The sequence below is a fragment of the Aethalodelphis obliquidens genome, unplaced genomic scaffold (assembly GCF_003676395.1).
Source record: "Aethalodelphis obliquidens isolate GAN/ISIS:26980383/991018 unplaced genomic scaffold, ASM367639v1 scaffold10, whole genome shotgun sequence".
Classification (NCBI taxonomy): domain Eukaryota; kingdom Metazoa; phylum Chordata; class Mammalia; order Artiodactyla; family Delphinidae; genus Aethalodelphis; species Aethalodelphis obliquidens.
Genome location: NW_020837954.1, coordinates 45,410,808 through 45,428,574, shown reverse-complemented (window position 1 = coordinate 45,428,574; position 17,767 = coordinate 45,410,808). Strand labels below are relative to the sequence as shown.

At 42.0% G+C, this 17,767-nt stretch overlaps 1 protein-coding gene across 1 annotated transcript in view; it reads left to right on the top strand.

Moving 5' to 3' along the window:
* The window catches only part of DPF3 (double PHD fingers 3), a 299,208-nt gene that overhangs the window by 141,756 nt on the left and 139,685 nt on the right, over window positions 1-17,767 (top strand). Inside the window, exon 2 of the mRNA XM_027111691.1 lies at window positions 7,247-7,407. Coding sequence (XP_026967492.1) covers window positions 7,247-7,407 — 161 coding nt within the window. The remainder of the gene's footprint in view (window positions 1-7,246; window positions 7,408-17,767) is intronic.

The following is a 17,767-nucleotide window of genomic DNA, read 5'->3' as shown; positions in this document are numbered from 1 at the left end:
TCACCACTGATGACAGGCATTTACCTCTGTGAGTCAGAGGTTCTCATTTAATTATCTTGGAGCTGAAGTAGGAGCTATGTACCCATATTGTGGGAAGGAGAATTTAGGCTCAAGGAGAGTAAGTAACTTGCCCCAGGTTCGTGTAGCCAGTAAGCAGTGGAGCTGGACTCATCTGCCTGATTCCAAGTCTCTGTTCTACCTCAATACCAAGACTCTCCAAGGGCCTTAACAGCTCAGTAGAAGAATTTGGCACTCTTGGGAGCCATCTTGGCTTCCGTACGGAGGAATGCAAGATTGAAAACTGGGTTCGAGGGAGACTTCTTTTTGTCAGCTGGGTAGGAAAAGAGCTGTAGCGATTGCAGTCAGGAAACTGCTGCAGGAACAGGGGCTGGGTGCTGAGGACTAAGTGGAAGTGCCTGCAAACATTCTTTTAATATTTTTTTTAAAGTTGCAAGTAGACAGTCATGTAATCTAAATCCCCAACCTATATGTGCAAAAAACTCAGAAGACCATGCATGCACCATGTGCTTTACTGCTCTGACTGAAACTTCTACCATAAGTGAGTGGTATATGAGTTGTTGAAAGCAATTCAACAAAGAATTATTGGACACTTACTGTGTGCTGGGCTCTGTGCTAGATGCTGGAGGTGAACCACTAAAAAAGCCAGGTATGCAGGGCTGCTGGGTTACACTGCTCCAGTACGATTCACACTGGAGTTTATATGAAAGGTGAGCCTGGTGTGGTTTAGTGTAAAATCTGAATGGCTGTGTGCAGTGGCCCTGCAGATGTGGTCCCTGCCCTCATGGAGTTTGTAGTCTAGTAGGGAAGACAAATATTAAACATTGAGTTGAGTTAAAATTGCCATTGTTAATAGTATTATTATTGTTGTTTTTGTTGGAAGAGGACAGAATGAGGAGGAAGGGGATTGAATCTCTCTCTTAAAATCCTCTATATCCCTTCCTATTTTATATAAGAAACCCTGTCTTAGCTGGGGCTGCTATAACAAAATAACCATAGACTGGGTGGCTTAAACAACGGACATTTATTTCTCACAATTCTGGTGGCTGGGGTGTCTGAGATCAGTGTGGCAGCATGGTCTAGGTGAGGTCTGGTAAGGGCCCTCTTCTTGGGTCACAGGTAATTGCCTTCTTGCTATGTCCTCACATGGCAGAGAGAGAGAGAGAGACAGAGACAGAGGGGGAGGGAGAGGGAGAGAGAAAGTGATAATCCCATCTTGGGTGCTTTACTCTCATGACCTAATTACCTCCCAAAGGTCCCATCTCCAAATACCATCCATTGTGGGGTCAGGGCTTCAACACGTGAATTTCACGGGTGTGGGGGGGATGCAATTCAGTCCATAACAAACACTAAACTTGGTTTTCTTTCAAGGGCAGCTTGAGGAACAGTGTAACCGTGAGGAAAATGAAAAGGTTCCCCCACCTTGGCAAATATTGCCCCCTGCTTGCTAATTATTACAAAACACGACACAAATGGGAGATGGCTTTCCCTGCCACAGTTAGAGTTAAACGTGTTTAAATGCAAACAGGAGGAAGTTAGCAAATTGGTGTAGATGAGTTTTAATGTGTGTGTGTGGGCCGTTGTGGAAGTTGGGCAGCTGAGTGAGACAGCAGGAAAGCCAGGTGCCCACAGAGAAGAGGGGCCGATGGGGGAAGGCAGGGCCAGCAATCTGCCACAGGCCTGAGCTCCTCTTTATCTCTGCTTATCTCTGTTTATGAGCACAAATAGCTGTGATGGGCCAAGGTCCTGTTTTTACAGCTGGAAGGGACCTGTGGCCACGGGGTGGGAAAGGAGAGAATGGGAGAGCTCCCCGAGACATGAAAGAATTCAGTGCCAGCTGGGCTGAAGGATAGGGGAGGGTCAAGGACACGGTGCTGGGGAGAGACAGAGCAGGGTTCCCTCAGGTCCCCGCTCCCACCCCTGTGGAGACTGGGGAGGGAGCAGTCTTTGGCAGGGCATGAAGAATTCACTCTTGGACACATGTTTGAGGCAGGGCAGGACACTTGTCCTTGGGTCAGAACATGGGACCACAGGGACAATGAAGAGGGAGGGGCCCTAGGTGTCTGGGTTGGGGGTCGGAGTTGGGAGTCTGTTCGGCACAGTGGACATGGAATCTAAGAGAACAGGCAAGGTCTCGAGAGAGGGAGGTGGAAATGTGAGGAAGGGGAGCAGGGCGTCTTGGAGAGGGTATGACAGGCTCTGAAGATCACATGTGGAGCCTAGCTGGCAGTCATTTTGGAGAAGTCTTATTTTTTTCCACTCTGAATCCTCTTTGGTGCCTAGAATCCATTTCTCCACAGATGCGCTCAAGGAGGGCCACTGGAAGGCTCTCAGAGCTAGGATGGCTCTCTCGCTCCAGAAGGGATGGCTAAGGATCCCACAAAACCCCTCACAAAAGCTCCGGCACGGGGCAGCCAGCACTGCTCCAAGCAGCAGGCCGTGAGGGGCTCCTGCTCTGGCGGAGAGCCCAGCACTTTGTTCCCCCTGCCTTTCCTGCTTCTGATTTCAGCCTTGAGTAGCCTGAAGTCAGTTGTTGATGAGACCATCATTCAGCTCTGCCTCGTGCCAGCTTCTTTGAGCCCAAGACATCTATCACCCTGTGGAAAATCTAGCCCCCTTGGTTTGATGCAGACAGGTGATGGCTGAGGCTGGGCCGTGCCTGTCCCAGCCTGGGGCACACTGGTCACCACTGCACGAAATGATTCATTTGCTGCCAGCCTTTCCCAGCTTCCTCTGCCCCTTCCTCTGCCCCTTGCAACTTCCTTTTCTTTTTTTTTTTTTTAATATTTATTTATTTTTTATTTTGGCTGTGCTGGGTCTTAGCTGTGGCATGCAGACTCTTAGTTGTGGCATGCACGCGGGATCTAGTTCCCTGATTCGGGCCCCCTGCACTGGGAGCGAGGAGTCTTAACCGCTGGACCACTAGGGAAGTCCCTGCCCCTTGCAACTTTAATGCAAATGTCACCCCTGGGATCCTATCAATGTGGGATTTTTTTTTTTTTTATGTGGTACGCGGGCCTCTCACTGTTGTGGCCTCTCCCGTTGCGGAGCACAGGCTCTGGACGCGCAGGCTCAGCGACCATGGCTCATGGGCCCAGCCGCTCTGCGGCACGTGGGATCTTCCCGGACCGTGGCATGAACCCGTGTCCCCTGCATCGGCAGGCAGACTCTCAACCACTGCGCCACCAAGGAAGCCCCCAATGTGGGATTTTTTAAAAAGAAATACCACATGGGGAGAGGAGAGATAAATTAGGGGTTTGGGGTTAACATATACATACTACTATGTATAAAATAGATAAACAACAAGGACCTACTGTGTAGCACAGGGAACTACACTCAATATCTTATAATAACCTATAATGGAAAAGAATCTGAAAAAGTATATGTATATATGTATGTATAATTGGATCACTTTGCTGTACGCTTGAAATTAACACAACATTGTAAATCAGGTATACTTCAATTTAAAAAAAAAAGAAATACCACATTGAAAAGGACATTTGTCCCCTCTCCTGTTTAAATTGCTTTCCATGGGTTAGGGAGACCTGGCCATTGATTTTCTTCTAGAGAACAGAGCAAGCCCTGTGAAGCTTTTGGCTAATTAACTTTTGGAGAAGTGCAGCTTGAATTTATCAGAGGATGAAGTCTCTTTTCTCCTCACATATCTTAAAAAAGGCTTTAAACTTTTGTTTCCAAATCGCTGCCAATGCCTGGCCTGTTTAAAAGTGACTTCCCTGGAGGCGATGGCAGAGGGTGACGGCTGTCACGTTTTTGTAGCTTCAGTCTTTAATACGGTTGTTCCAGTCCTCAGAAAATCTCTCCTGTTTACATGAGGGAGGTATCATTCACACAAAGATTACATTTAAAAATACACATTTCCCCGCAGCATGCCTGTTACTAATAACATTGCATGTTATGAAAGTGGAAAGTATTTAAGATGAAATTAATTTTCACCCAGTGAGCCACTTTGTTTGACTTTTTCGTTCCATTCAGTATGGGGCATGGACTTGGCCAAACGCACTTCTCATTTTCAGCAAGTTCACTTTCTTGTTTCTCTTTTTGGGATTCAAGCTGTTGGAAGCAAGTTCCAGGCACATCGAGAAAAGTCTGATTTGAGATCCTATTGTAGATTTCTTTTGTACTGGCTTCCAGAAGTTTGTTTTGAAAATGGAAACCCTCTTCTCTCCAGTTGATGAGTTTTTTTTTTTCTTTATTTTTTAATTCTTTTGAAGGCATCTTTATTTTATTTATTTATTTTTTTAACATCTTTATTGGAGTATAATTGCTTTACAATGCTGTGTTAGTTTCTGCTTTATAACGAAGTGAATCAGTTATACATATACATATGTCCCCATATCTCTTCCTTCTTGCGTCTCCCTCCCTCCCACCCTCCCTATCCCACCCCTCTAGGTGGTCACAAAGCACCAAGCTGATCTCCCTGTGCTATGTGGCTCCTTCCCACTAGCTATCCAGTTGATGAATTTTAGTGTACAATTTTCTTCCTTCCTTCCCCTCCCTCTCTCCTTCCCTCCCTCCCTTCCTTCCTTCCTTCCCCTCCCTCCGTCCCTCCTCCTTTCCTTCCATGGTTTCTCTTTAAGCAGAAGTTTTGGAGTTGGAATAGTTAACATCTTTCTTGGCAGTCTGTCAAAATATCCTGGGAAACCAGATAACGGCTTCTCACATCAGACGCTTCTCTGTCGTGTGTTCTTGTCAGTTCTCGTCCATGTGATGTGACTGGTCTCTGTTATGTGGAGGGAAGCTGGAGCCCCCAGGACACCCTGGACAGGCTGTGTGTCACCTTGCCTGGGCTGAGCTGCCCTCGACAGTTCTGTTACACTGAGCTGCATCGCCTTAGCAGAAGGAGGTATTTAAACTGGTGGGACACAGATGCGAACGCTTTGCAGGAAATGGTTCTTTATTTTTGATCAATCTCATGATCCTTGTTACTAACTTTGATTACATCAGCTTATGTGCAGTTCCATTTTATAGCATTTTGATGGGCTTTCATTCCCCCTCCCCAATTCATTTCCAGCTGTGTGACTATTATAATTTGATTACAGTTAGGTTTTGCAACTGCTAGACACTTTCTGAGCTGTTATGCCGTCCTTGTGAGAGGGAAGATGCCCAGAGGTAAAAAAGGAGCAAAGGGCTTTTTTTTAGGAGGCACGTCCACAAGTAGTTTCCAAAAGATGCCTCAGAAGCTTCAATGATTGTATCCTCCCAGAATAAGGAATTTGCTTTAAAATTTTTGGTACAGTCTGACCCATTGACTTTTAAAAAAGGGTAAGAAGACAAATACTGCATGATAACACTTATATGTGCAATCTAAAAAATACAACAAACTAGTGAATATAACAAAAAAGAAGCAGACTCACAGATAAAGAGAACAAACTAGTGGTTAACAGTGGGGAGAGGGAAGGGGGAGGGGCAAGATAGGGGTAGGGTATTAAGAGGTACAAACTGTTACATATAAAATAAGCTACAAGGGTATACTGTACAATACAGGGAATATAGCCAATATTTTACGATAGCTATAAATGGAATATAACCTTTAAAAATTGTGACTCACTATATATTGTACACCTGTAGCTTACAAAATATTGTACATCCACTACACTTCAATAAAAAAGTGAAAAAGAGTACAGAAGACTCCATGTAAATTTTTCTTTCTTTACTGCTCTAAATATTTTGGTTAAGAAATATATTATTTTAAACTTAGACCCCTCCCCCCCCCATTTTGGCATCCTTGGATCTACATAGACCAAAAAATAGGGACATTCATAATGTCCCTTCAAAATGAGCTACTGGAGTCTCCCTTTTGGCTCTGTAATCCCTGAGGCTCCTCCTCTTCCTGCCTTTTCCTCACTCTCCTCACTAAGAATCTCTGCTTTACCTGGTAGACATCATGTGATTACATCTGTAATTCCTTGGGCCATTATTTTTTTTTAATTTATTTTATTTATTTTTGGCTGCATTGAGTCTTTGTTGCCACGCAGGCTTTCTCTAGTTGCAGCGAGTGGGGTCTACTCTTCGTTGCGGTGCACGGGCTTCTCACTGCAGTGGCTTCTCTTGTTGCCGAGCGCAGGCTTCAGTAGTTGCGGCATGTGGGCTCAGTAGTTGTGGCTCGCGGACTCTAGAGCGCAGGCTCAGTAGTTGTGGCACACGGGCTTAGTTGCTCTGCGGCATGTGGGATCTTCCCGGACCAGGGCTCGAACCCGTGTCCCCTGCATTGGCAGGCGGATTCTTAACCACTGCGCCACCAGGGAAGGCCCCTTGGGTCATTATTAACCTCTGCCATATGCCTATCTTTTACTTGTTAGGTATTTGATCTCATTGATTATGTTTGTGTTTTAAGATTGATCAATTATAGAATGTTGTATTTTTGGTTTTTGAAAAGGACATTGTCTTAAAATTAGTAGCATCACCACATGTCCAAGGATACCAAAGATTCAGACACCTAAAATTTACTGTGCTTAATCAGATCACCACTCCAGCAAACCAGAAAGGTCTTTCTATTTGTGTATTAAACTCTGGGAATGGAATTATTTTGAGGTCAAAAATCAACTATTATTATTTCAAATGTTTCTTTTGTTTGTTTTCCATCAGAAAGTTATTTTTCTTTAAGTGTGTGGTTTTAAAAGATTGGTGCATGCCCTTCTTCACCTCCTTCCTCCATAATAGCTCTACTTTTACAGGATGTTTCCTCTGACCTTCTAGTCTTTTCTATGGAGTGTTTCTCTTCTATTGTAATGGAAATCTTTGTATCTGTGCTGGTGGTTTGGGTTCAATCTAGAGTGCCTTTGTTGGTTACCACTGAGAAAAAAGTGTGGCTCATGGGGGATTTTAAGGGGCAGGGGGCTCTAGAAGCCTGGTGTCCTAGTAGATCCCATGCAGGAGGTTGTTCTAGAGCTACCTCCATTCTGGAGTGGGACCTCATGCTTCCCAGAACAGGGAAGTGTCACTTTTACTGGTGGTTTATTCTTGGGGTCCTCATTTCTTTGTTAAAGGGGTTTCTAAGCTTCCTGGTGGATCTAGTACAGGAAATAGAACCTATTGGAGACCTGACACTGAGTTGGATTCTGCTGCTTGGCAAAGCTCTCGGTACACATTGCCTTGGTCTTCATAACCGCAAAATCTTCCCTGGGAGGTGGGTGGGTGACTTCAGTTTCCTTCTGCGTGTGTTCTGGTTTTCCCTGGCCTCATTCCTCCTCTCTCTGTCTCCCGGCAGGCTCGGGGACCAGTTCTACAAGGAGGCCATTGAGCACTGCCGGAGTTATAACTCGCGCCTGTGCGCAGAGCGCAGCGTGCGTCTCCCATTCCTGGACTCGCAGACCGGGGTGGCCCAGAACAACTGCTACATCTGGATGGAGAAGAGGCACCGAGGCCCAGGTGAGCCATGCCACCCCTGGGACTTGCACATGTTCAGGATCCCAGCCTGGATGCAGGCCGACTAGAGATTGTCTGGCAATCCCCGCAGCTTGGGTGTGCATGGGGGTGGCGCAAGCTGTACAGGGAGCCTAGGATGCTTTCAAGAAACTCAACTGCTTCTATAACTCCAAGGTGCTCCAAGGGTGCTCCAATGATGGTGTGGGACATTGAAGCCACATTGGCAGGGAGGGGCAGAGTGAAAGAAGTCAGGATGCTTAACCCAAAAAAGGGAAGACTGAGGCCATGACAGCCCTCTTCACCTTTTACCCTGTGTGTTGGCGTAGCTTAGTGGTTATAAGCTGGAAATCCGCAGTCAGATTTTGGTTTGAGGCTGAGCTCTGTCATCAAACCTATTGCCCTCAGGTTCCTCATCTGTAAAACGGGATAATAATTGTACCTACTTTAGGACTTTGTCAGGATTACATGAAAATCTTCATAAAAAGCTCATAACCTGAATTTAGCACTTAGTAAGTATGTGCTCCAAAAATGTTGGCTGTTATTGTTGATATTATTATTATTACTATTACTGTGATACTAGTCTTCTAGGCTCCAGAGAACAGAAGAAAGACCAATAGGTGGAGATCACGGAGGCAATTATAAGAATTCAGTTTTCTGGCTCTATAAGGGTATATTACAAAAATTTGTTTTTAATTTTTGGCTGTGTTTTGGGTCTTTGTTGCTGTGCGCGGGCTCTCTCTATTTGCGGCAAGTCGGGGCTACTCTTAGTTGCGGTGCGCGGGCTTCTCATTGCAGTGGCCTCTCCTGCTGTGGATCAAGGGCTCCAGGTGCATGGGCTTTAGTAGTTGTGGCCCATACACTCAGTAGTTGTGGTTCGTGGGCTCTAGAGTGCAGGCGCAGTTGTTGTGGCACACAGGTTTAGTTGCTCTGAGGCATGTGGGATCTTCCCAGACCAGGGCTCAAACCCATGTCCCCTGCATTGGCAGGTGGATTCTTAACCACTGTGCCACCAGGGAAGCCCTAAAATTTTTATTATGAAAAGTTTCAAAGCCATACAAAAGTGGAGAGAATAGTAAAATGAATTTCTATGTACTTATCACACAGCCTTAACACCCAGTGATCAACTCATAGCCAATCATTTCATTTATGCTCACCTCCCACTTTCCTCCTTGAACCCTGGTTATTTTGAAGCAAATCAAGACAGCATATTATTTCATCTGTAAATTTTTCAGTATGTATCTCTAAATGCTAAGAACATAAATAAACATACCAACCATAGCTATCAAAGCTCAAAGTTAAAAACAAGACATTAATAGCATCAAATATTTGTTCAACATTTATTTCCCCCTATAGTTGAAATCAGGATCCAAATAGGACTCCTGCATTACAATTGGCTGATGTGTCTCTTAAGTCTCTTTAAATCTGTAGGTTTCTTTCTCTCTCTCTCTTTTTCTCTCGTTATTTGTGGAAGAAACTGGGTTGTTTGCACTGTAGGGTTTCCCAGAGTCTGGGTTTTCTCACTGCATCCCCATGGTGTTATTCCTGTGAATTGGTAAGAGCAGATTCACGTTCAATTTTGGGGGCTGGAACAGTTCCTAAGTGGTGATGTGTACGTTCATCAGGAGGTTCATGGGGTCTAGATATCACTCTTTTACTGATGTTAGCAGCCCTTGATGAAAATTGCCTAGATCCTTTATTCTATACAGGGTTGCAGAATGGTGCATTCAATTTGAGGATATCATTATTTCTTCATTTATTAGCTCTACGGCATTTATAAAGAGAAATATCTCCTCAGTAAAGTTTTAGTTATTGTGTGGTATAGTTCACATATGAAAGGATGGATAAATGATTTTTTCCCCTTTATTTATCAGTTTTCAAAATGAGTTGGTTCCCTAGTATTCTCCAAAGGTGATCAATAAAGTTATTTTTATTATCTTGAGTCCCATCATGAATTCACAGATTTATACATTTTGGCTACATTTTAATCCATTGCAAGTATTATTCTTGATGCTTAAATTGTCCCATCTTTGGACAGTAGGGGTTTTGTCCGGTGCTAGTGTTTTGAAACTGCCTAGTAGTTTCTCTAGCATCCTTGATATCCTAATATTGGGACAAATGTTTCAGGCTCATCTTGTACATGTCCTGGCCCAGACCTAGAATCAGCTATTTCTCTAAGAAACCCTGTTTCCTCTTTTTTTTTTTTTTTGTGATACGCGGGCCTCTCACTGTTGTGGCCTCTCCCGTTGCGGAGCACAGGCTCTGGATGCGCAGGCTCAGCGGCCATGGCTCATGGGCCCAGCCGCTCCGCGGCATGTGGGATCCTCCCAGACCAGGGCACGAACCTGTGTCCCCTGCATCGGCAGGCGGACTCTCAACCACTGCGCCACCAGGGAAAACCCCTATTTCCTCTTTGTAGGAATATTATTTAGAGAGCACAATCTGGTGGTGCTCATTGCTTCTGGGTTGGTTGTTGATTCTAGGACTTTGCAGTGAGCAGAACTAAGAAATATGATTTCTTGTTTCATTATTTCTCTTTTTAAGGGAAAATACATTATGAAATTTACTGGTATTTCCCATTCAATTCAGTTTTCGACAGTTTTAACTATCTTAATTCTCTATCTCCTTTCTCCCACACCAAAAAAGGATACTGGCTCTTAATGAGGCCAGCATAATTACTTATCTGTTTTATTCTGTGATAAACACACAGCAATATCAGAATAAAATGAGACTACCATCAGTAAGGTTACTTAAATGGTTTAAGTTTTTATTTCTTTCTTTGCAATTGTTTTTTTGTCCTTAGCGTATTTCCTATTAAGGATGTAGAGTCAAATTGCTGTGTTTAAGGTCACTTAAAATAATTCCTCTGTGTGGTTGTACTACTAACTCAATACACAGTTGGATTTATTTGTTTCATTTTTGCTTTCACTTATTAGGTATTGCTGGGTTTTTTTTTTTGTATTTTATGTAATTACATTTTTAAATTAACTTTTTATTTTGAAATAATTATAGATCCACAGGAAGTTGTAAATATAGTACAGAGAGATCGCCTGTACCCTTCATGCAATTTCCCCCAATGGATATATCTTGTGTAACTATAGTGTAATATCAAAACCAGAAAATTGACATGGATGAAATGTGTGTGCATAGCTCTATGCCATGTTATCACACGTATAGATTTGTGGAACCACCACCACAATCAAGATACAAAACTATTCCATCACCACAAAGATCTCCCTCATCCTACCCCTTTATAGTCACACCCACCTCTTCCTCTCTTCATTTAAATCCTTTATCCTCTCGCATTTATAACAACAGTATCTTAAATATTTCCTCTACATACATTGGAAACCACATCAGACAGATGTCTAATTCTTGCTTCAATTGTCAAATATAATTTAGAAAACTTAAGTGTCTGTTGTATTTACTTATATTTTTACTCTTTTGCTGTTGTTTCTTCCTTTCTGATGTTCCAAGATGCCTGCTTTTATAATTCCTTTCTGATTAAGTACTTTCTTTAGCCATTCTTTTTAAGTAGGTCTGATAGTAACAATTCTTAGTTTTCCTTCTTCTGAGAATGTCTTGATTTTTCCCCTCACTCCTTTTTTTTTTGGCCACACTGCACCGTATGCAGGATCTTATTTCCCTGACCAGGAATTGAACCTGTGCCCCCTGCAGTGGAAGTGCAGAGTCCTAACCTGGGCCTAACCTGGACCACCAGGGAATTCCGCCCCTCATTCCTGAAAGATATTCTTATTTTATTTTATTTTATTAATTTATTTTTTTATTGGGGTATAGTTGTTTTACAATGTTGTGTTAGTTTCTACTGTACAGAGAAGTGAAGCAGGGTTCCCTGTGCTATACAGCAGGTTCTTATTTCAAGTGTTGATCTATTTTATATATATTAGTTTATATATGTTAATTCCAATCTCCCAATTCATCCCACCCCACCTTTCCCCCCTTGGTGCCCATACATTTTTTCTCTACATCTATGTCTGTATTTCTGCCTTGCAAACTGGTTCATCTGTACCATTTTTCTAGATTCCACAAATATGCGTTAATATACCATATTTGTTTCTCTCTTTCTGACTGACTTCACTCTATATGTCAGTCTCTAGGATATTTTTTTTGTTGGATATAAAATTCTGGGATGACAGTCCTTTTGTTTTAACACTTGAAAAATGTCTTGCCACTGTCTTTTGGCCTCAGTAGTTTGTGATGAGAAATCTGCTGTCATTCAGATTGTTTTCTCTTATAAGTGAGGTATCATTTTTCTCTCACTGCTTTTGAGATTTTTTTGTTATTAGTTTTCAGAAATTTGATTTTGATGTCTTGGTATAGATTTCTTTGAGTTTATCCTTGTCAGAATTCACTCAGCTTCTTGAATCTTATGTTTTTTGCCAAATTTGGAAAATTTTCAGCCGTTATTTCTTTGAATATATTTTCAGCCTCACTCTCTTTCCCTTCTCCTTCTGGGACTCCACTGGGAAAGAAAATTCTGGAACTCCAAAATGTTAGATATTTTGTTATAGTCCCATAAGTCCCCCAGGCTCCCTTCTTTTCTCCTCCTCCTCCTCCTCCTTCTTCTTTTTTCCAATCTATTTTCTCTCAGTTGCTCAGATTGGAGGATTTCTATTATACACTCTCCAGATTCATTACTTCTTTCATCTATCCTCTGCATTCTGCTGTTGAGCCCATTCATTGTGGGTTAGTTTGATTTTTGTCATTAGTTCTTCTTTATATCTTCTATTTCTTTGTGGGACTTTATATTTTTTCATTTGTTTCAAGTGTTGATGATTGTTTGTTTGAAACATTTTTATGACGGCTACTTTAAAATCCTTGTCAGATAATTCTAACACTTGTGTCATTTCAGTGTTGGTACCTGTTGTATTTTCTCATTCAAGTTGAGATTTTCCTGGTTCTTCATATGACTGATTTTGATTGAATCCTGGACATTTTGGCTATAATGTTATGAGACTCTAGATGTTATCTAAATCTTCTATTTTCACAGACCTCCTCTGACACTGTGCTGACAGGGGAAGAGAGGTGCCCCTTGTTATGGTCGGATGGATGTGGAAGTCCATGTTCCCCACTCGGTCTCTGTTGCCACCCTGGTGGGGGAGGAGTACCTTATTATTGCTGGGTGGGGGTGGGAATTCAGATTCCCCACTAAGCCTTCACCAATACCACCCTAGTTGGGAGGAGGAAGAGTGCCTCATTACTCTTCCTTGTGTGGCCTCCACTGACACGACGGGGGGTCAGTTTGTCACTTGACCTTCTCTGACACTAACCCAGCAAGGGGATGCCCTGCTAGGCTGCCCCTTTCCTGGTCCTTTAGATAGAGCAGGATTTCCTTTCTTTCTTTTTTTTTTTCAATTTATTTATTTATTTTTGGGTGTGTTGGGTCTTTGTTGCTGCACATGGGCTTTCTCTAGTTGCAGTGAGCAGGGGCTACTCTTCGTTGTGGTGCACAGGCTTCTCATTGCAGTGGCTTCTCTTGTTGCAGAGCATAGGCTCTAGGGTTCTCGGGCTTCAGTAGTTGTGGCACACAGGTTTAGTTGCTCCATGGCATGTGGGATCTTCCTGGACTAGGGCTCAAACCCGTGTCTCCTGCATTGGCAGATAGATTCTTAACCACTGTACCACCAGGGAAGCCCTGAGAGCAGGATTTTCTTGGGGCTTTTTTTGTCTACATTTGTAGGTGTTTCTGGATTATCAGCTTTTCCAGAACTCAGTCTGGGATATATAAAGCAAAAGGAATGCCCAGGGAACTCACCACCCTGTTGTTTCTTGGGTCTGAAAGTCTCTAGCTGGTCAGCCTCTTTACCTTTCAATATCTTATTTTTGTTGTGTAAAAAAAGTCTAAGAGTTTTAGTTGTACTTAGTGGGAGGGATATGGAAGAGTATATCTACTCTATCTTTCCAGAAGCAGAAGTCCCTGGGTTGCTTTTTCATTAAAAAAGTTAACAGCTTGGGCTTCCCTGGTGGCGCAGTGGTTGAGAGTCCGCCTGCCAATGCAGGGGACACGGGTTCGTGCCCCGGTCCGGGAAGATCCCACATGCCGTGGAGCAGCTAGGCCTGTGAGCCATGGCCTCTGAGCCTGTGTGTCTGGAACCTGTGCTCTGCAACGGGAGAGGCCACAGAAGTGAGAGGCCTGTGTACAGCAAAAAAAAAAAAAAAAAAAGTTAACATCTTTATTGAAGTATAACTGACATACAGTACTCTGCACATATTTAACATGTACAATTTGATAAGTTTTGACATCTGTATACCTGTGAAACTATCATCACAATCAATATAATGAATATATCCATGACTCCCAAAAGTTTCCTTGTGTCTCTTGTAATTCCTCCTTCCTGTTCTTCTTCCTACCTCTACCTTATATGTCTCCCAATCCCCAGGCATGCTTTCTATACTGGAATCATATAATATCTACTTCGTTTTTTGGTGGCTGGTGGCTGGGGTCTTGACTTCTTTCACTCAGAGTAATTATTTTGAGATCATCCATGTTCTAGCATGTATCAATGATTCATTTTTTTTTATGCTGAGTAGTATTCCATTGTATGGCTATATCACAGTTTATTCATTCATCTGTTGATGGACATTTGGATTTGTTTCCAGTTTTTGGCTATTTTAAATAAAGCTGCTATGAACATTTGTGTATAAGTCTTCATATGGACTTATAATTTCATTTCTCCTTGGTAAAGTACCTAGGAGTGTAACGGCTATATCATAAGGAAGGTATATATTTAACATTTTAAGAAACTGTCAGGCTGTTTTTCAAAGTGGTTGTACCATTTTATATCCATTCCAGCAATGTATGAGAGTTCCAGTTCCTCTATATTCTCACTAACATTTGGTATGGTCAACTTTTTAAAGTTTTAGCCATTCCTATTGTTATATAGTGGTATCTCATTGTGGTTTTACTTTGCATTTCCCTAATTAATGATGTTGGGCATATTTACATGTGCTTATTTACTATCCATGTATATCCTTTGGTAAAATATTCAAATCTTTGGACCATTTTAAAATTGGGTTGTTTGCTGGTTTTCTTGTTAATGAAAATAGATACAAGACCTCTCCAAATTTGTCCTTTTTTGAAGTTATTTCAGCTATTCTAGGTTCTTCGAACTTCCATAAGAATTTTATAATCAATTTGTAAATTTCTACAAAAAGTCTGCTGGGATTTTGGTTGACATTGTATGGAGGTTTTTTCTTGTTTTTTTTAAAAAATATTTATTTATTTATTTATTTTTGGCTGCACTGGGTCTTCGTTGTTGCGCACAGGCTTTCTCTAGTTGTGGGAATGGGGGCTACTCTTCACTGTGGTGCGTGGGCCTCCCATCACAGTGGCTTCTCTTGTTGCGGAGCACGCTGGCCTGAGTAGCTGTGGCACTCAGGCTCGGTATTTGTGGCTCACAGGCTCTAGAGCGCAGGCTCAGCAGCTGTGGCGCACGGGTCCAGCTGCTCCGCGGCATGTGGGATCCTCCTGGACCAGGGCTCAAACCCATGTCCCCTGCATTGGCAGGCGGCCTCCCAACCACTGCACCACCAGGGAAGCCCTTGTGTGGAGTTTATAGATCAACTTGGGGAAAACTGACAGTTCTCAATATTGAGTCATCCAACCCATGGATATAATATATCTTCCCATTTATTATTATCCCTTTTAATTTTTCTCATCAATAATTTTTAGTTTTCAATGTACAGTTCTTTCACATTTTTGTCAGATTTATCTCTAAGTGCTTAATATTTTTGATAATATTGTAAATGGATTAAAAAAATTAAATTTCTGATTTTTCTTTGCTAGTATACAGAAATACGATTATTTTTTGTGTATTCACTTGAATCCTACAATCTTGCTGTACTCATTTATTAGTTCTAGAAGCTTTCTATAGATTCCACAGCATTTTCTACATAGTTGATTATTTTAGTGAATAAAGAAAACTTTTCAATATCTATGTGTTTTATTTATTTTACTTCTCTATTGCACTGGCTGGAATGTCCAGTACAATATTAAGTAAACATGGAAAGAGTGGACATCCTTATGTTGTTCCTGATCTTAAGGTGAAAGCATTCATTCTTTCATTATTAAGTATGATGTTAGGTGTAGGTTTTTTTTGTTTTTTATTTATTGCCATACTGCATGGCATGCAGGATCTTAGTTCCCCAACCGGGGATCAAACCCCTGCCCCCTGCAGTGGAAGTGCGGAGTCTTAACCTGTGGACTGCCAGGGAAGTCCCAGCTGTAGGTTTTTTGTAGTTGCTCTTTATCAGATTGAGGATGCTCCTATTTCTAGTTTGACAGTTTTAAATCAGGATTGGATGTTGGTTTTTGTCAGCTGATTTTGCTGAGTCTATTGAGATGATTATGTGGTTTTGCTTTTGTAGTTTGTTAATATGATGAGTTACATTGATTGTTTTTTTTTTTAATTTATTTATTTTATTTATTTTTATTTTTGGCTGTGTTGGTCATCATTGCTGCATGCGGGCTTTCTCTAGTTGTGGCAAGTGGGGACTACTCTTTGTTGTGGTGCGCAGGCTTCTCATTGAGGTGGCTTCTCGTTGCGGAGCACGGGCTCTAGGTAGGCGGGCTTCAGTAGTTGGCGGCATGCAAGCTCAGTAGTTGTGGCTCACGGGCTCTAGAGTGCAGGCTCAGTAGTTGTGGCGCATGGGCTTAGTTGCTCCGTGGCATGTGGGATCTTCCCGGACCAGGGCTCAAACCCATGTCTCCGGCATTGGCAGGTGGATTCTTAACCACTGCACCAACAGGGAAGCCCATATTGCTATGTTTTTAAGTGTTCTAATATTTTCTTCTCCAGTGTCTCATCTGACATTAATTCCATCCAGTATGTTTTTAATCTCACACGTTGTAGTTTTCATTTTTAGAAGTCAAATTGGAGTCTTTTAAAACAAACTGTTTTTAACTTTTAAACATATGGAATACAAATAATAACTTTTAGTATTCTTGCTGCTAATTCTAACATCAGTGTCAATTCTGGCTTGGTTTCAATTGATTTTTTTCCCCCTCTCATTGTAGGTCATATTTTCTAGCTTCTTTACATGCCTTGTAATTTTTGATTGGATGTCCAACTTTGTGAATTTTTACCTTGCTGGGTACGGTATATATTTTTTATTCCTGTAAATATTCTGGAACTTTGTTTTGGTTCACTGTCAAGTGACTTGGAAACAATTTGATCTTTTCTTATCTTGCTTTTAAGATTTGTTAGGTGGAACTGGAGCAGTGCTTAGCCTAGGGCTAATTATTCCTCATTAGTGAGGCAAGACCATTCTGTGTACCCTACCCAGTACTCCATGAATCATGAGACTTTCCCAGCATGCTTGTGGGAACAGACTCTTCTCAGCCCCTTGTGCAAACCAGGCACACCTCTGTTCTTACGGGTGGTTCTTTCCTCGGCATTGAGTAGATTCCTTACAAGCATGCTCTCATCAGTACTGAGCTGAATACTTGAAGGGGACCCTTTGTGTATCTCCACAGTTCCTTCTCTGTGCCGCTTTCTTCTTTTTACTATTCTTTTCCTTGAATTCTAGTTACCTTGGTCTTCCCGGACTCTCAGCTCTTTCTCTTCAGTTCAGACTCAGGAAGTTGGCTGGGTTCTACCCATGTTCCTCCTCCTTGTGCTGCACTCTGGAAACTCTCTCAAGGAAGTAAGCCCAGGCAGTCATAGGACTCATCTTGTTCATTTCCAGTATCTCAGGGATCATGGTCCTTCATTGCCCGATGGCCAGTGTCTTGAAAACTCTTGTTTCATTTTTTTCTCTGTCTTGGCTTCAGGTGGGAAGGTAAATCTGGTCCTTGGTAAACCATTTTAGCTAGAAGCAGATGTTTGTTTTCATATTTTAATTTAATTTAATAATATAAAATATTTACATGGTTCTAAAGTCAAATCTACAAAGCATGGTATATTCAGAGAGAGAGCCTAGCTCTATTCTATCTCTGTTCTTTTACCCTGTTCCTTTCTTCTTTCTAAAGGCAACTTTCTCTTCTTCTTGTTACTATTATTCTGTTTTTATTTTCCCTGTAACTTCTTTAAAAAATTAATTTTTGGTTTATCTTTCCATTAAAAAACTCTATGCAAGCACACAACATATATGTATGTATATATATATGTGTATATCCCCATTTGTTAAAGAAATGATAGCTAGGCTACGCTTATGAGCTGTATGACCCTGCACCAGTTACTTAATCACTGCTTTCCTCACTATCCTCATCCTTTCAATGTCTCGTAGGCTTTTTGTCACAATGAGATAGCATTGAGTATAAGGTGCTAGCCTAGAGCAGAGTAAGAGCTCAGTAAATGTTAGCTACTGTTACTCTGTCAGCTTTTGAGTGTGATGGGACCAGTGA